This window comes from Notothenia coriiceps, unplaced genomic scaffold (assembly GCF_000735185.1).
Source record: "Notothenia coriiceps isolate Sejong01 unplaced genomic scaffold, NC01 NC01_scaffold00037244, whole genome shotgun sequence".
Taxonomy (NCBI): Eukaryota; Metazoa; Chordata; class Actinopteri; order Perciformes; family Nototheniidae; genus Notothenia; species Notothenia coriiceps.
In genome coordinates, this window is record NW_011369945.1 from 26,373,175 (window position 1) to 26,393,561 (window position 20,387).

General features: G+C 44.1%; 1 protein-coding gene across 4 annotated transcripts in view; it reads right to left on the reverse strand.

Annotated features, from left to right (window-relative positions):
- frmd4a (FERM domain containing 4A) overlaps positions 1–20,387 on the reverse strand; it is a 123,982-nt gene that overhangs the window by 51,177 nt on the left and 52,418 nt on the right. The window contains exon 1 of one of the 4 annotated variants that reach the window (XM_010794062.1): positions 12,955–13,504. The exons of 2 other annotated variants lie outside the window; for them this stretch is intronic. In XM_010794062.1, the coding sequence (XP_010792364.1) occupies positions 12,955–13,020 (66 nt within the window). In that variant the 5' untranslated portion in view covers positions 13,021–13,504. Of the gene's footprint in view, positions 1–5,763; positions 6,126–12,954; positions 13,505–20,387 lie in introns of those variants that run through there. One more of the 4 variants, XM_010794061.1, reaches the window with a different exon arrangement.

The following is a 20,387-nucleotide window of genomic DNA, read 5'->3' on the forward strand; positions in this document are numbered from 1 at the left end:
CGAATGCTGGAGACTTTAACCTCCCAGACACTGTAATTTACGAGGGGTGTAAATATTTGTCGTGGTGGGGAAAGGGGCGGGAGGTTAGGTGTGACAGCGCACTGTTCCCATGATTCTCTGTGTGTGCAATGTCCCGTTGAATCCTGGGAAAGGTCACACAGGCCCTGTGATGTAAACAGTCAGCACCACAGTATCAGCTGGCCGGCGGTTACCACAGTAACAAGACAGAGAAAAGAAAACCTCATTTGGGATGTCACAATCCGCCTTGTGATGGGGAGAAATGATTAGAAAAAAGCAAGACATTGTATTCTATTATTTCTCAGACGTTTTTATCCGCATATTCATTATGAATAAACTTCAAACCCAGTCAGAAGTAAGGTCCTGACACAGACAGGAAACAGGAAAAGGGTTCATTTTCTTGACTCCATCTCCTGCTCTCAGTATTATCTTCCACCCTCTTACTTTCTCCGTCCCTCTCACTCTTTCATCTCTCCCTCATATCTCTCTCTATCTCGGAATCTTCCTCCTGCTCTCTGATCTCCACTCAGGCGTTTTATATTAGAGTGCAGGCAAGTCAAAGAGGGAGAGAGGGAGAGCAGTGGAGGGAAATGGGTCACAGACACTATACATTCACAAGAACACTCAGCTGAGGCACTACTGAACACAAATTCACCAAAACCGTTTAGGAGAGGAGATAAAAAGCCTTTGTCACACAGGTGAAGTTGTACAGGTACACTTCTAAACTTATTCTGACTTTAAAACAAACAGGTATCTTTTGCAGGCATAATATTCTTAAAGGCTCATTTGCAACACACCCACACACACTGTGACCGAGATTATAAGTGACATACCTGTATAGACCCAGCCTGAAATTCAATTCCGATCAGTCTAGTTTAATGTGATTGTATTAGAGGTGCAAGCAGGGAAATCAATAACAGAACATAACGTGACTCGAGAGGGGGATGAAAGCGGGTAGCTTCTTCATGGCTTTGTATGTGTGAGAATGTGCGTGATCTTTGGGTTTAATATGTGTGCTTGGAATAATAAAAAAATACTATTTACTGTGCACGGCTGCAGTGAGAAACCCCCACGATGACACAAAAGCTTTGAAGTATGAGGATTTGTTAGTCTCTTAAGTATAGAAGTTGACCTAGTTCATGTTATATGCTGTAATATGTTATACACACAAGCACAAAGGGGCGTGCACTCCAGAAAACACGCACACGCACACACACACACACACACACACACACACACACACACACACACACACACACACACTCTCAAGCTAATCATTCTCTCCACTTTGCCTTGCAGATAAATATTAATGAGGATTACTATGTTACTGCAGTACACCCACGGGAAAACAAGAGACTGCATCTCTCTCTCTCTTTCTAACCCTTTCCCGCTCTATTTCTTTGTCACTCATACACACCCACACACCCCTCACATATACACTACTGCAACATCTTTAAGAATGATCTTTTTCTTTTCTTCACAACATAAATTCTATATTTTTCTGCCCAACCCTCCTTTCTATGCTTCTTATGCTTCACACACAGACTTGTACAACACACACGCACACACATTATGAATAAACCCCTTCATGTGAGTGAGTCACAGACAGTGGGTCGTGTTATCTCTGTCTAACAAAGAGCACAGATTGTGCCGGGATATTTAGGGAACATTTGGGGGTATCCACATCCTGTCGGGGGGGATGATTGGAATTCGACAGACTTCTTCCCATCAACACGCACTCGTATATTTTCCTTTTTCTCTGCTCCATCTCTCTTTCTTAAAAGGATTCTGCGCAGTCATTTCTGAGAAAAGAGAAGCAGGGATAATGAAGAAATCATTCTTCTCTCTGCATGAAGGTGGCAGAGGATGGGCACATGCTCACATCCATTCATCCACTAGGGATGTTTTGGCAGAGGACGGAGGTGTCCACCCTCACCATAGTTACCCCGCCAGCAAACTGTTTCCATAAAGGAAACACATTATCAGCAGCCCACTGGCTCCTTCAGCCATCACTCACAGTCAATAGGCGATCATCTCTGCATTGTTGAATCGTGCTCTGTTCACATTTACTTTGAACTTGTACGCAGCTGTGCTGTGTGTCTATAGGTCTGCCAGTTGATTTTGGCTGGGAATAAAAGACGGCCAAAAAAAAATTCATAGCAGAGAGTGATGAAAGAGGCAGGGTGGGAGTCTCCCATGTGCTCCCCCCTTTCTTATTTCGCTCAAAAACATTCTTCCTTGTGAGCTGCCTTAGGGAGAAAAGGGGGGTCCTCTTTCATGCCAAACAGGGTGTGGTGCAAGGGGGGCCTTCAGGAGCCTTTAGCTGTAGCTTTTCCCTCCTCTTTCTTTCCTTCTTCCCCTCTTTCCCCTTCTCTTTGTCTCCTTAATTGGACTGGCTGACCACAGCTCTCTCACCTACAGTCCTGAGGGCAGGTTGAGATCCCTGGGAATCAATACTGTAGCGATGCTGGGTAAAAAAACTCAGAGACCTGAACTGAGGGATGTTAGAACAAAACTAAACAGGAACTCATTTTGAATGTTGTTCCTTTGTTGTCCACATCCACTTTGCTGCTTAAATGAATCTTGACTTTAATGTAGAGACAATTCGATCAGTCTGATGAGATACAAACGTAGATTCAACATGACCCTCAAACTGCCGGAGTCCAGCGTTGACCTTTTCTGTGATTGATGCAGACAAGATGTTAAAAGGTAACGAGGATCGATTGGTATTCCTGTCTCACCTCCTGCCTGGCTGCTTTTGTGGTAAATTACAGTCATGCTATTGTGTGTTTGCATTCCTATTCCACTCGTGAGTGTGTTTGAAACACACTCACGTGTCTAAGTCTCTCTAGATGTGTGTGCCTGTGTGAACTTCTCCGACAGTGATCCATCCCTCCCACCTTTAAACCCCTCGCTCCCCTGTGGTGCCCCTGACAACAACATGTTTCCTTGGAGAGCGATTCCACCTCAAATGTGAAATGTTTATCATGTGTTCAGAACCCCCCACCACACAAAAAAAAGCATGAGAAGTCTAGCTATGAAGACAGGCTTCTGAGCCACACTAACAAGGAGTAGAAGGCGGGAATGTGTTACTGAAAAGAAAGTGACTCATAGAGAAAAAGGGGAGCAATCAAGTTTGCCTCATGTCCTATTGTTCTGGAGTTAACGAGGCATGTTTTGTTCAGATGTGTCATAGCTGTTGACCGTGAAAAAAGATGGACTATATTCTCCCTGTAGGTATAACTCAATTAATTAACTGTGATAGAAACCCACATCCATCAGAAACGACTGACAGACGTAAAGCCATTCATCTGCATTAAATGATGGCAGGGCACAGATGAGAAGGTGGTGCGCCTTTTGTATTCTGCAATCTGGGAGGTGAAAAGCAATCAGGGGGATTTTATTTTAAAATATCTTTCAAACAACTCAACTCATGCTCATGGTTTTGGGGGAAAGTAGCAATGCACACCCAATCTCTGCACTGGGAAAAGCTAAATGATGTAGCATTTTAGCTTCCAAGGGCAAAACGTCCAGCTTTTAGATAGATTTGTTTCTGTATTCTGTTTCCCCTCGGTGCAGCTCATGCAGTTGCATAAGGATGAGATTGGATGATGACAAAAAGAGTTATCTAACATGAAAAGTCTGAGCAGGACAAAGCTGCAGCTGTGAGTAAAAGTGAGTATTTCCAGTGGTTCAGTGAGGACATTGGCAGGTAAAGTCATAATCCAACAGACAATCAGTCTTCACATAGCCTCAGGTATTAGTCCCACAGTCTGATGGTTTAGAAAACACCGTGTGGAATTGTGTTGTTGTGATGAACTAGTTTGAAAATCTGATGCATTCACTGCCTTATACAGCAAACTGATGCACATCCATCTATTCAGTCATTTTTCCAGCACAACAATACAATACTGGCAGTGAGTGTATGTAAATCACAACAAGTAATCCCCCTCCAGTCCGTCTGCACACAGCTGGCTGCACGAAGAATGGGAGGCAGAGAAAGGGAATGCAGTCGGGAGCGAGAGAGAGAGACCTCCCTCCATCCCTGTGTGAGAAAATCAGCTTTTCTCCATTAATTAAGGTGATTTGATTGAGTATGTGTGTGTGTGTGTGTGTGTGTGTGTGTGTGTGTGTGTGTGTGTGTGTGTGTGTGTGTGTGTGTGTGTGTGTGTGTGTGTGTGTGTGTGTGTGTGTGTGTGTGTGTGTGCACAGGATCCAGCCAATCAAACAATAGCAATTACTTCTCTGAAAAGGACAGTGAATATTCAGTTTGTTCCAATCAAGACAGCCAGCAAGTTTAATCAGAGTTAATCAGTTTCCCAGCCACTACAGAAATGAAAGAAACAACCTTAAGTGAGACTTTGAAGCATCAGAACAACACATTCTAACTTAAGTTGCTTACTTTATGTGCAACTTGACTACAGAAGGAACCACGTTTTGTTGTATGTGTTTCTGTGTGAGGAGAGGTGAAGGTTATAGAACTTATGTTTGTATTGAAGCAGAGTGAGAGTATGTCCAGGGCTTGTTAAAGAGAACGCTCTTTTCATCCAATATATAGGAGCCATACTGGGTCATTAATGATGCACAGTATGTGTAATACTGTGTCCTCTGTGTAATAATCAATCAAAGAGAGAACTACAAAGAGGCCAGCGATCGTGAGAAGTCACATTCACTCGTGGGCAGGCGTGTTAAGGAAACCAAAGTCACATTTTATCATGTGATTAGAATTACATTTTTAAAAGGGAGATTTAATCTATTTTGTATGATCCAATAGGCACCTCGTGATATCTGGGCAAGCAGTTTGAATGACCTGTAAGCCCAGCTGGCTCCTCACCTGCTGCTCACACACTCTACTTAAATCTGATTCGCTTAATACCGGTACATTTTCAACATCAAAGAGTTCTGATGTGCATCACAGAATGAATGCAACACAATTACACTCACAGCTGCAAAACTTGAGTGCTGCTGTGTTGTCACACACACACACACACACACACACACACACACACACACACACACACACACACACACACACACACACACACGCAGCTCTCTCATGGTGAAAACAACTTTGTGAAGGAGCAAAAGAGGTGAATCACCTGGCAGGTTACAGCCTGTCGTTTCTTCGGAAGTAAAGGTTAACTTAGCAAAACACATTCCATGTCTTAAGCTCGGCTGGAAAACTATTATCTTCTGCCATCAGTCCACACCCACCAGATTTACACTAACACTGAAGTTTCTGATTCCTGGAAGCCAACCAGATTCCTAATGTGTGTGTAAAAAGCCCCAGGTCCTGGACCACATTGAGGACGAGGCCAGGAATGGCTTTCCTTCATAAAAGAGAGCTAAAAGTCAGTTCAATTGTGTTGACAGTGACGGGAAAAAAAGCTGCACTCAAAGACAGCACTCCCTCAGTGAGACTTCCCCCTGTAACCTTGAAAAAGCGAGGACTGCAGTGAAATACATTAGCAGTGACAGAGACAGACTGAGCTCTGGAGAGACTGACATACTCTGACAGCACGAGAAACACACAGAAGTATTGTCCGGTTGTGGAGATTAAAAGCTTTGCTCCTGACTTGCTTTCCACCAATTCAAATCTGACAACACCCCCTGGATTAGCCAAGAGTCTTTTTAAATCCCAATTACACACACACAACAGCACGGCAAGACACGGCCACAGCGAGGAGGGAGACACAAAGTCAGAGAAGAAGGGAGAAAGTGTGACAGAGGAAGCTTGTGTCTTACCCGCTCTCCACTGTTCCTCCGGAGAGTTCCCACCGGCAGTTTAAGCATCAGCCGGCGGGTCCTCCCGGGCGTCACCACTCCCTGGACCACCATCGTACGCTCCAGAGTGTGTGTGTCCGTGGGTGTGCGAGCATGTGTGCGAGTTTGTGAGGTGGGTGTCCTGGGCGTCCCGTCCAGCCTGGCTGCCGGGGTTCACGCGAGCTTGCCGCGTGGGTGTGTACGAGGAAAGAAGTGTGATGTCAGTGTGTGTGTGTATGCAGCAGCCCAACACCGGTCCTAAGTGCCTCTCTGCTTTTATCCCCCACTTCCCATTCTGCTCCTCTCAGCTACGCTCCACTCTGCAGCTCAGGAGTTGAATGAGTGTGTGTGTGTGTGTGAGAGAGAGAGGGAGCGCGCTTTGTCTCTCCTCTCTCTTTTCTCTTCTCTGGGAGCTCCCCCCTCCCTGCCTCCCACACTCACTTCCTTCAGTTGGGGGCTTAACCAGGTCACTGGATTAATGTGACGTTACGGTTGTTATTAGCATACGTGCTCGTGTCACGTGGTCCAATAATAATTGTGTGTGAGGATCCACACTCTCACACACACACTCGTAGGGAACCTCAAAAGGAATATGGGATGTTTTGCCATCTGGTAGGGAGATTATCTTTGAAATCCCACATCCAGCTTTCTTTCCCTGCACTGTCTGGACTGGCACACAATAGGACACACACACACACACACACACACACACACACACACACACACACACACACACACACACACACACACACACACACACACACACACACACACACACACACACACACACACACACACACACACACACACACACCCTTGCAGTCAAGCCAAACAATGCTCATGCATGCAAGTATTGATCAACCCATAACTTCATTCATCATCTGCATGGAGAAAAGTGTGGCAATTGGTCTGAATCTTTCCCACAATGCTGTAACAGTATTGTGCTTTTGGTTGTGAGGCTCCAGCAGAGTTCTTTTATCATGATTGCCACAGCCACAGAGGGCTGAGTCAGAGCTCCCTGCTTCCACTATGGTGGTCTTTACATGTCCATTAAATCTATTGGACTCATGAGTTAAAGCTGCACCTAGTGACTTACTGTCATATTCTCATCACCACTCAGCGCTGAGCTCTGTGTGCCTCGGCACATCAATACTGAACTGTCAGCTGATTAACTTAAGTGGATCAACACACACATGCACACATTCATATGCAGGCGTACACAGATGTTCGGTAGCACACATGCATATACAGTAAGTTCATGCTTATAACAGCTGACATCTGATCTGGGCTATGAGGCTACCGAAAGCCTGCAGCATTGTATTATAAGATTTAGCCTGGTTATCACAGTTATGAGGTCACAGGATATACAATCAGGTTAAAGCTACCAGTCAAAATGAGCAACCAAAGAAGCCTTTTCCAACCCCCATGTCATTGTTTTGGGTGAGGACCCCAGACGCATTAAGAAACATGATACTATATGTCGCATAAATACAAAAAAACATCCACATTGTGCTAAAGCTGTGCATAAAGGGAAAAAGTCTTCTGCAGTGGCAATCCCCAGTAAGCATTATTTATTCAATACTCTGGCCCACATCTGTGTGTGAGTGACTGCGGCCTACATGAGGAATATCAGAGGGCTATTTATAAACTTAGGTTGCAGACATCCAGGTCTTGCAGATGGCTCACAGGAGGAATCAAAGAGGTACCCAAAAGATTCAGGACTAATTTCTCTTTGCTCTGTCCTTGGTAGTCTGTGTGATGTGTGCGTTTGATGGTGATTCAGATCACAAAGACAGAGATTAACAGTCGGTGCTGATTCAGGAGACAAAACCCCACTGCTTTCATATGTACTGTAGCTCGTGTGACACCTTGACAGGGAGATGACAGTACCCTCCCTAATTGAACAGTTTAAACATGGTTCATGTTCGTTTGTTCTTTTCCGCAGCTCGGTTTTTTTCCATTTCAGATTACTGTATTAAATCCAGAGAGGTGATAAACCCTCGTCTTGACGGGAGGAAAAGAAACACAAACAAAAAATCAACATGTTACTAATCTTGATGCCTCAGGCTAGATACACAATGACCCATTTCAGTCAACTAGCATGCACAAGTGAAAGCAAATGGGATTTGCAGTTGGTAATAAAAAGATATGTGAAACTGCATACCAAGTAAGGCATAACAATCTGGCTAAAAGATTGGATATTTTGACATGCTTCACTGTGCTGGATCAGTTCACACCAGCTGTCCTCGAAAGGAAGTAATAGCTAAAAATACATGTTCAACAAATCTGCATAACAAAGGAGAGAGAGGGTGACAGAGAATAGAAGGAACAGGGAGAGAGATCACTACCTGCTTGTGAGAGACGATAATTAAAGAGGTGCAAACAAAGCGTCTGGACTGTCTGGGTTTTATGTCTTCTGTGTGCTTCTTTGTTCGTTTAGTTGTAATAATAACAAGCAATGGTTCTCAATTGTAGACTCCTGCCATCTTTACGCATTAATTTACCCAGATAACCCAGCCAGTCTCTGCCCACGGCAGTCTGACTCATCCCTATGGTCCTGCTTCTCACTGTGTGTGCGTGTGGGTGTGTTTGTTTGTGTGTGTATGTGTGGGTGTGTTTATGGAAATGCCCTCTAGTTGGACTCTCTCTCCATCCCAGGCGGTTAGGGAGGGGGCTGATAGTTTATGTTCTGTACAAATTACAAAGGGTTGAGTTACAGCGCCATAGCACAGAAAACAAAGATAAACTGTGAAATATCTAAACGATACCACCCTGATAGCTTTATTCAATTCATTCCTCCCGGTGTGCTTCTCTCTGTGCTACTAAGTGTAGCCAGGATTGTCTTTCTCTATTTTATGAGAGAGAGACGAGCAGAAAACGGGGCCTCCTCCCACCCTTCATCAGGCCAGAACCAATCATAATGACTTCTCCACAGGGGAGCATCCACTTCAATTATCCTCCCCTCAGCAGTGTCTCTGTATGAAGCCCTGGGAAACACTTTTACATGCTCAGAGGTAACGGAGAGGCTGAAGGACTTTTTAGAAACGGGGACATGTTTGTGACTCATTCTGGAAACTAGGCCGTATTAATATTTCGAAGAGATTTGGTGGAACACAGGGACAGGTTGTCCTGTCGCTCAGCACAACATCTGCTCGGCCCGCTGTGATGTGACTGTGTGTGTGTGTGTGTGTGTGTGTGTGTGTGTGTGTGTGTGTGTGTGTGTGTGTGTGTGTGTGTGTGTGTGTGTGTGTGTGTGTGTGTGTGTGTGTGTGTTTGTGTGCACGTACTGCATATCTGCTTGTGTATCTTTCAATTTGATTACCATTTAAGCTAGTGGCACCAAAGGACTTTATACAAACTGAACATGTATCTTTGAATGCACTGTTCATTACCTTGAGAAAGTGCGTCGAGATTGCCTATAGATAAGACAAATAACTGTTTCTGTCTGGGTGCCCACATTCAGACTCAAAGACTGCTATTATACAGTCATTCATGCCTTAATGGAATTAGAATATATCATTGAGAAGGAGCCAATCAGTAGCTTATTATGAGGGATCGGCAGACTTGAATGGGCGCTAGATGTGCAATTTGCCCCAGTGAATAGCGTACCAGGCTTCTGAATTATTCACTGAAGTCTACTGGAAAGCCTCTGTATGTGCTGGGCCATCGACAACTGAATCTGGACCTTGCATGCAGTAGAAAATGAATGCTAAATGATAATAGCTGATTTGTTTATGGCTGTGCATATAAATTGGATTTCTACATATGATTGAAGTTTAAGTTAATTGTCTTTGACCTGTTTATTTGGGTGTCTTTACAGTCATTGTCAAGACTAAGAGGCACGTGCTGAAAATATACATTAGCACACTAAGTTTATATTAATCCAGGACAGAAAAAAATCCCCACTATCTAGTTCTGTTGGTTGTTTCTCCATGAAATACACTACCCGGATGTAAAATAAGTTGAACAGTAGATCTGTTTTAAAAATCTACACATATGAATGAAAATATATCCAATTGTTTTCTGTCTGCTCTATACTGAGTGCCTGGTATTCAAGTACAGACAAACATTACAGAATACATCTTTTTTTAAAAGGACTAGCAGGGTACTGTCGTTAAGAAAAGGCTTTAATATTCCTCCAAAGTGATGTCTTGGTCCTGAGTAGACCTGACACTGTGTGACTACAGCCTCATACAGATCAATACCACTATCAGATTAATGTAGACGGGATGAAGAGTAGTGGAGAGAGAGGCGAAGCAAGCGAGAGAAAGATGTAGAAGGGAGAGACATAACTAGAGAGGGAGGGAGACAGGGGGAGGAGATCAGCTTGCTGTAATTGAACAATTTTGTCACTGCTGGGCAGCGGACACACCCATTACATAACAGCATTGTCCCGCATGGTACACCCATTTATCCGCCTGTATCTGAAACAACCCATCTACAATAGTCTAGAGAAGTATCTCAGTATCAGTACGTCACAGTGTTTGTGCTCCTGACAGACTGAATGCTCTCAGAGACCACAGGCCTTTTGTGGCAGACCGCCTCTCCCGAAGATATGAACCAGTGCTTTATGGCTGCTGGAAAGAGAGCAGGGCAGTGCAGCTGTGATGGAAACAATCCCATCCAGCTGTGATCTTCCTCTGACAGAGGAGACAGGGGGGAGGGAGGAGAAAACGAGGGATGTGGGAGGAAGTGAAGGGATGCTTAGCTCTGCCTCCAGGCCTGCATCATAGGGGAGATGATGGTGTTGGGCAAGAGGATTGGGGGTTGGAGCATTTGTGGGGTGCACGAGGAGGAGATTCAATTAAACTACACAAGGATGGAATGCATTTTTAATCACAGCGCTTCATTTCCTTACGTGATTGTCAGCCTTTGTGGGAGACAGTGAGGCAGCCTCTGAAAAAAGAGCTGGCATCTCTCTCTCTCTCTCTCTCATTCTCTCTGTCCTTTGCAGCTCACACAGCTCAGCGGGCCAGCAACACAATACACAGCAGCTTTGGCAGGAGCTGATATGACGCCACAAACTGTCATTTTACTGCAGCCAGAAAAACAAATCCAATCACCAGATATTTTATTCATTTCCAACTATGAAATGTCACTATGTATATGGCAGTAACTCCATGCATGTTGAAATGTTAATGAGACCACAAAGGTCATGGAAATCCAGCACAGATGATTGTCAAAGGGGTGTCTGCTGGTTTCATAATGTTCTTTGTCTTTGTAACAATGGCAGTGCAGTGGTTGCTAACTGTGTTGAAAGGTTTTCTCACTATATTTTCTGAATTCTAAGCTGGTGAGTTCGACTTTGTAACCATGTTGTGTGCAGTCATGTGTTTTAAATCTATGATAGTGGTCTCAAACGCAGAAGAGATGAACGTGTTGACCTGAAAAATCAAGTCTACAAATTACATCGCTTCCACTAAGGCTTTCTGCAAGCAATCAAGGCAACAAACTGGTTACCTCCTTTTCTTGTAGTAAGAGAGGTTGCAAGGGAAGTCTCTTTGCCTCGGACCCTCTCGGCTACCCTGAATCATTCATATGCACTGTTATGTTAGGAAAATAGCTGTGCACTCTTAAATATAGCTGCACACTCAGCTCCTGCTTCAAGCCAATGAGCATCATAGATAGAGCTCTGGAGGTCGAGGAAGCACTGTCATTACTTTAATGACCCTTAATATTCCTCTAATGACTACTGTCTTTGCTCACTGCTTGGTTCATTTGACACATACATAAAAAGTTGAACATTTTGAGAACATTCATACACACAAAAGGCTTTTTCAGTAATATAGGATGCCTGATCCATGACACACGTCTGCTGCTGGTAAGCCTTCCCATAAAACCATTTAATTCACCCTGCCTGAATGTGATGGTTCACTGAAATAGGCCCCCTTTTGAGCTCATGTCTGCATGTCTTAAACATCTGTGTGTGTGGGTACATGTGCGGTTGCATGTACGCGTGCATTACCATATGCACGCTCAGTAAACAAGCAGGCTGGAAAGGGTGCAGGCGATTTGAATATTTCTCATTTGAGTATGCAAAGTGGCCAGATAACCCTCTGTTTTCCAGCCTCTTCCAGCAATTAGAGAAATAAATAAATAAGCAGACTAATTAGGATGCTGAGAGGAAATGTAGAGGAAGGAAGCATTTTCAAGACCCCCGTATTTTCATCCCACACGCAGTGCATGCATAATCTAAATCATGTTGTAGCCATAAACACTAATCTTTATTGCTTCCGTCATAAATCATCTATTGGCAATATGAAAATGAACAAATCTCCAAAATAGGTCGATGGAATCAAGAAACATAATATATCTGCATATGTCAGTGACATCGATGCCCTGCAGCAGTGGAGCTAGTGCTGATAGTGTTCATTGGAAACACAGTATATATCAGGAAAGTACAGATTAGTGTTTCCCTCGAGCAGATGCCTTTGCCTGTAAACAATGTTAAAGGGAAACAGCAGCTTAACGACCAAACTCATTACAGCAGCAGGCAGATCAAAGCAACCAGGGATTCTGACGGCGTATTTACAATGTGTGTCTGAAGAGGTAGACTGTGGTTGTATCTGAATGTGTGCGAGTGCACGTTTGTGTATTTCAACGTGAGGGATGCGGTGTATAGCAGTTTTCATTCCCACTGCCTGAATGTTTTGTAAACCACAAAGGCCTGTGTAATCTACCTCTCACCAAGCGTCATGGGCTATAGAAACCTGACGATCACATCCATCAGACTTTCCTTACAGTTCTCATTCCTCTTTCATTCCCCATTTCCTTATTCTCCATCTTCACTATCCTTACTTGGATATTTCAACCCTTCCTAATCAAAATATGTATGGCTACATTAGGATAAATATGAGAGCTGTAGACCGCAGAGAGCATAAATAAGCCCAGTATACTTTGGAGTTGGTTGGGTGAAAGCTCCTCACATGCTGAGTTAACATTCCCAAAGTCTTCAGTGGGCTAACCCCTGCCAATTAATGGGTGAGCATCTGGGAAGAGACAAGAGCATATGTTGGCCTCTGTTCTCCACCTGCTATTATGCAGCGGAGAGGTCACCCAAATGAACACAGAGAGAAGAGAGAGGAATTGTGACTCAAGAAATATTCAGTTAAATGAAGTTTGTGACAGATAAGACAACTAAAATCAAAACTAAATACAGTAAAAAAAACTTACAAAGACATCCATAAGCATGTGCTCCAGGGTCACCTCCAAGTCCTCGAGTCGTGTTGAAAGAGTCATCGTTCAGCTCCCCCACAGAAAGGTCTTCGCCACACTGAAAGACTCTCAACCAGGATCAAGGCTCCAGCTTTACAGCCCTTTCTCTTGTACGTGTAATCAAAAGATACTGACGGATGACTTAAATGAGCTAGTTAGGTCATGTCAGTCATGTAACATCTCAATTCTCCAGATGATTGCACCATGACAGCTTTTAACAGTCCAGCCTAATTTGTCCACAGTCCCCACTCATTCTCCATCGGAGAGCTTCCCAAGCGTCCAGCTGTAGTCCAAATCTGATAAACAAACACGTCTATCTCCACTAGACTTGGCTCAGAAAACCGCCTGGATTCCGGTTAGTGCTGCAAACGCTTCCAAAAAGAGTGGGGAGACCCCTCAAAGAGCTTCTGTCGTTCCTTTGAGAAACCTTTAGCGGGTGATGAGGATTTGTGACAGACTACAGCCTTGTAGTCCCTTCCTCAGATCTCAGTTATGATCCATGGGTGGGATAAAGACACTGACAACCCCCTGGCAGAGGGTGGGTCTCACTGTTGTAGAGATGCACGAAGAGGAGAAAGAAGCATAAGCTAATGGTCAGATAATCGACTCCTATGTGATGAAGAAGTCCTACATCTGTTTCATTTTTTTTTTTTTAAATATCTGTCTATCTCACATTCTCTAAGTTTTTTGAACAGCACATCTCCTCCCTCTTTTTCCACTTTCTCTCTCTCTCCCTGTTTTTCTCCGTGCCCTTTCAGGTCTCTGTCCACAGTGGACGTCTTTGTGTGGAGGGGGAGCCTGGGGCAGTCTATGCCCAGTTCTGGGTGCTCTTGGCTGGGGTCATCCTCTCTCACACTGGGTTTTTCATCAATGGGCCTTTGTAGGGGTCTCATTAAGAGCTGGCCCTGGATGCTGAGGCTCCAATAGACAACTGCGATATGGCCCCGATCTATGACTGGAAGCTTATGTAACAGTGACGGGGAGGGGAGGGGGGATTGGGTGAGGGTTGCAGAGGACAGGGCATGTGGGGTAGAGGGTTGATAGGGAAGGAGAGGGTGGGAGGGGAAGATAAGGGAGCGAGGCAGAGAGGAAATCACTCAGTGAGGGAGAAAGGCAAGTAGAAGAAAATGAGGGAAGAATGGGGACCGAGGATGTTGGTGGGTCGCTCCATGGAGAGAGGAGCTGTTTTTGTTTTTCTGGCAAATGCTGCTGGAATGTACCCTCCATTCTTTCTGTGTGTTAACCAGATTCACAGAGAGCAAGAAACAGAGAGACTGAGTCAGACAGCAGGGGGGTTGGGGGGGAGTGAGTTTAGCTGGAATTCACCAAAAAACAGGATATGACTAAAACAGTAACAAGCTGCAAGGAGAGTCACATAAACTACATTTACATAAGGGTTGGGGGAAATAAAAATGTCCCTTCTAACATTATTTTGTTGGGAGACACAATGACTTATGAGATGATTCTATTCAGAACAAGTTTAAAAAAACAGAAGCACATAGATATAAATTATATCAGAGTCACGATGCATATGTTGCAATACCCATGCTAGGAGGGGCTGAGTGAGTCAATCGCTATATGCGCAGCAGAATATATAAATCATCTGACGGAGTGGATTTCTATATTCGCTCCCCAGCGGTATTCTGATGCAACTATTTTATCGATTGCTAATGTGGTTGTATCATTAGACTGATACAAACTTTAAAAAATCCCAAACTTGGTCGCCAAAGAGAGCATACTTGAGCAGCCATTTGACATGCCTGTCAAAATAAAGTATCAATATGGAAATGTGTGAAATATGTGGAAAAGAGTTAAGCAGAGAGAAGCAAGAGACAAGATAGAGACTGAATGACGCAAAGACATTCATAACATACGTTCTCTGTACACAGATACAGTGAGGATCATTATCCCAAAAATACCAAAAATCATGTCATATTACCCAAGTCTAATGTTGTGCACCAAAGTAACAATGTTACTCGGCGTAATGCAAGTTACTCCAGGAAACCTGACCATGCAATGATTTAAAAGGCTGATGCTGATATCGTCAGACACATTAGAGGAAAGGCAAGAGACGGTGGTTGTGTGTAACCAATTCACCTTTTTCCAATTGGTCTCTTCTCGCTTCGCTTCTCTCTATCTCTCAGACACATCCGTCTCTATCTCACCCCTGTCTCTCTCCTGCCCTCTTCCTTCTACAGACTCAGAGTGCCAATGACCTTTGCCCTCTGACCTCATCAACTCTGTGGTAAGGAGCGGTGGGGGATGACCAGCTCTACTGCACAGCCGTGATGTTCTGAGCACATACACACACACACACACACACACACACACACACACACACACACACACACACACACACACACACACACACACACACACACACACACACACTTACTTCCTCCCTGGGTGTTAAATTAGAGTGCACATATCCATCAGTCCTTTGTTGCCCTCAGGAGGCCTCCCTGTCTTCCTGAAGTTGCTCCTAATGCTGCCCGCTGTGAATATGTATCACCCCACCATTAATAACTCAGAAATATCCCTCTAATTCTCATCTGCATGCCGCTCATGCATTATAAATACCCTCCTGCATGGAGGAGATGGACATAATATGGCCAATAAGACTTGTGAAGCAGGTGTCACGTGGAGTCTGAATGCAATGAAGAGCGTTGAGAGCGGCAGGTAGCCTATCGTGACTGATATTCGTCATTAGAGGAGCTTAGCCCCCAACAGAGAGGCGGCACAGGACAGCGTGTCCCAGTGCGACTCCTTGGCACGGCTAGGGTTAAAACCCAGATTTCTGTGTGTAATCCAGTGTGTGTGTGTGTGTGTGTGTGTGTGTGTGTGTGTGTGTGTGTGTGTGTGTGTGTGTGTGTGTGTGTGTGTGTGTGTGTGTGTGTGGCAAGTGAAGGTAGAGGAATAAATGGTTGGTGCAATGTTTACAACAGTCATAACAGAGCAAGCTGAATATCATCTCATCTCTCTGCATAATACACCGAAGCAAACAACACATTATGTTCCATCATACACATAAAAGGAACACGGGTGCTTACAAATGAACAAACACAAACACATTACAGTGATATTTACAAAAAAGGGCAGTTTGAACAGTCAAGATATTGCTTCTGCAAGGAGTTATGTGACCATGAAGATGGAAATTACAAGGATCCCCTGTGAAAGCTGCCTCATGAACATCAACAAGCACAAATAAAGAAATAATAACTATTAAATAGATTTATACGCATATAAAAGCATAATGAAATGGTCATCATCATTACTTCACTACATCTTACACTACCTCAAGCTGAATCGCGCTGAAGCAGTTTAAATCAGAGGTGTTATTCCAATTGTCTTCATCACTGGTTTCCTCATGGAAGTTGAATGTCTCAGTAATCCAGTAAGAGGCGAGAGCACCAGAGTGTTGGCTAAAGCAGCAGCTAACACAGAGCATCACAAAATCAGCCTTAACACGCCTCTGATTCTGACTGATGCTAAAAGCTCCGAGGACAGTTTTGGTCTTCAATTCTAATTTTGAGCAACAGAGCAGAGAGTGTGTCCGTGTGAGCGCCATAGATTGTGATGTTCACCTGGCTTGGGAAATAAGCATATGTTGTAATCAAACTCTGGGCAATCTTCCAAGTGGTTTGCGGTTTGCACACACACACACACACACAAAAATAGTATCTATTCCAGACATGTTGATAAAGCCTCTTAAGCACCTGTTTGCAGCTAACTGTCTAAAGGGTTTACTGCCAGTCTTGTACACTAACAACAAGGTGTTAAAGTCTGCAGTGAATGCGACACACCTTCATCTGCTCGATTGTCTGACCAAATTGTTTTAAATGGTTTTATTGACTCAATGTATGTCATATTGTGAGTTGAATCTCCTTATGTTGCAATGTTATATCCCCACCACTGTGAATGCAATAATTCTTAACCAATTATCTAATCTAAATGTATCATGTAAGTCTGTTTTTGTATTTCTGTATTTTTATCTTTGTTCTGTCAGTGGTGCTGTTTTCTTTGTCAGCCTCGAGCGACAAAGAACAGCAAGTGCAGATAAAGGGATTTTGCTCAGTCATCCTCTGCAGCACTTCTGAATTTTTTGCTGTGTCACTCCGCACCCCAAATCTGTCATTCCACATCACAGTGGATGGCTCTCGATGTGTGTGTCTCTCCCTTGGTGCAGGCCTGTGTGTGGGGGTCTGTGAGGGGAGAAGCAGGTGCACTCCACTATCTTATGTCATTCCTGCTGCAGTGAAAGTCAACTTGGGGTTTAGAAAGCCCATTCTTACTGACACTAAGCAGAGCAAATGTTCTTTGAAATATTTGAGTAGAACAGAGTATCTGATATGCAGGGGGATCAAAAGGTATTCATAAAACAAACACACACACACACACACCTTTCACCTTTTCTAACTTGCTCACAGCCTTTACCTCTGTCTTCCCTGTCCTACATACAAGCTTTCACCACAGTGAGTGTGTGTCTGAAAGGCACTGAGCAGACAGAATGCGACAGAGGCATATTTTAAAGGCTGGTGTATGAAGGCGCTGGATTGAGTCACGCTCCAGCATTTTCTGCCCCAGTAAACTTAGCCCACTTTTCCCAGTGCCGAGGAGGCTTCCCAGCCTAAGTCCTGCACAGAAACAGAGGCACGCGTACCACCAACAACGTTAAGTAGATACGAAAAAATTGTTTCCCTGACACTAATTTTACAATTAACACTCTGGTAAGCAGGCATGCCTGTCTGCCAGCAAGTCTGCACGACTTTTATGAATTACTCTAGCGTGCAAACAGCACACTCATATCAACTTAGGATCAAGACATGCACGTGAGTCCCCATCCCCAAAGTCCACACACGATTAGGAATCTGATTTGTAGCAGCGTGAGCGTTAAATGTTTGATGATACGGCTACATATTTAATCTTAACAGGCCAGATCATGTGGGGAAATGGGTTATACATGATCGTAGTCCCAGGGGACAACACTGGGATACTGGGAAAAGGGGCAACATGGGTTAACACAATTTATATGTGTGTTATTCTGCTTTTATGATGTGGACAGAGAACTTGTGACCGGTCCCCAGTCCAATATGTTGGTTTATGACTACAGATATGGATGGTTGTTTGCACAAATTAAGATGAGCTGCTTTTCTATGTCCTACAAAGTTGGATTATTTGCATTGTTGGTAAACCATTTGATTCTTACCAATCCATAATATTACAATCCATTAATCCAATATATTCTACAATAAACAATTTTAGAAAGAAACAGCACATCCTTATATTTGAGAGTGAATGTCAAAAGTGTTTCAAAAGTGTTTCAAAAGTGTTTTGTGATTCAGTTTCAACGCTCACACTAATCTAAGTGTTCCTGCACTCCTCACACTCCAGCCAAAGAGTTGTCATTCCTCAGACCTTTGCGTAAGACTCATTTATCTACACGCAGGATGCAGCTGTGCTTATAACCCTCGTAAACCTCTCGGCCCCTCGGAACCACACAACTCTCCTTCTTTAGAAAATGAATCATAATGATCCCCTAGGCATGCACACCACAAACTAACAAAGTATGCACACAAACAAATGAGGATGCACCTGTGCACACCGTTCTACACAAACACACATTCATGCATTTCCTTGTTCTTCTAATGAGCCAACATGACCTACTCCTTCTATAACCCATAGCACACATGCAAGCCTTCTCCCAGGAGTGCAGTAACCCAAGCCAGACTGTGTCAGCTCCACCTCCTGCTGCAGGGGACTAAGCTGCTTGTTCCTGTGCAGATGGGCCCCACACTCCTGTCAGGTGCACCGCTGCCATGCAAACCAATGCCTGACGCTGGTCAAATGACTCAGGCAGATTGTCTTTGTTAACGTGAAGAGGAGGAGGAGGAGGAGAGCCCTTGGAGTTGAGGTAAAGACAGGCATAATTTTAGGACGTTTCCACCTCCTCCTGACATTACTCCAGGCCATCCCTTATATAATTTTAAACATTAGGTACAAAGGTAAAATGCAGAATCCCAGCAGTGCAGTTTGCTTCTGTTTTACCAATAATTAAATGTCCCCTATTATACTGGTTTTCATCAATATATTATAGGTCTCAGATATATACAAACATGTCTCTGAAGCGTTTGGCTCGAAATACCAAACAGATCATGCATTGTAGCATCTCATAAACCCCTCTTTTTCAGTCCAGTTTCAAAAGTGCTGATTCTCTGTCTTTTACTTTAGATGAAAATAAGGAGCCATTCCCAACGCCCCACTGCGAGATATTTGGTTAAAAATAACACAATAGCCGCGTTCACACCGCAGTACTTTCCCACTTTAGTTCCGATATAGTTCCGAAATGTCGCGTTCACACAAAAAAGAGCCGGAACAAAAATTTGTTCATGAGAACCTTTTTACCCCCTTTTCCATCAGTTTTCAGTCCCTGCTAGAGAGCAACTGTACTTTCGTGGGAGAAAAATGTTCCTATGTCTGATTGCCTGGGCCCCGTAAAACTCCTAAAAGGTTTTGTGAAGCCGCCATTTTATTATCCTCGCATTAGCATCATTAGCATTAGCCCAGCGCAGANGTACTTTCCCACTTTAGTTCCGATATAGTTCCGAAATGTCGCGTTCACACAAAAAAGAGCCGGAACAAAAATTTGTTCATCAGAACCTTTTTTACCCCCTTTTCCGTCAGTTTTCAGTCCCTGCTAGAGAGCAGGTACTTTCGTGGGAGAAAAAGGTTCCTATGTCTGATTGGCTGGGCGGAATGCAAACCACGCCCCGTAAAACTCCCAAAAACGTTTGTGAAGCCGCTATTTTATTATCCTCGCATTAGCATTATCAGCATTAGCATTAGCCCAGCGCACAAACACAGAGAGACTAACTTATGGCAACACAAAAGAAAACATGGGAGCGGTGGAGATGAGGAGATGTCGGCGTTCTGGCGATTTACTCGCAAGGCTTCAAGCTGGGAGTCCCAGCAGCTTCTACTGAAGCCAGTCCCCAACTCCGGGGACTTCCGTCCGGGGACTTCGGGTGGCAGTATACGCCGTGAAGTGGTTTGCGGCCTACCTGTAAACCCAAATCAGAAGGAGAAGAAGTGACGTCAGCGGCTTCATTTGCCTAATCCTTCCACAGGGACTTATTCCGGTGTGAACGCGATCTGTTCTGAACTAAAGAGTTCTCATGAACTAAGTTCTCATGAACCTTTGTGGGAAAAGTACTGCGGTGTGAATGCGACTATTGGTGCTCTAGGAGGGGATTCAGGTGAAAAGGTGGGGGGTGTTACCTTATTTGGTTATTGGCTAATGGTTGCACAAGCCAAAAAATCGTTATGACATCATAAAGTGGCCAAAATCTGATCAGCTCATTTTCAGACAGGTTTCTATATAAATGGATCAGGAC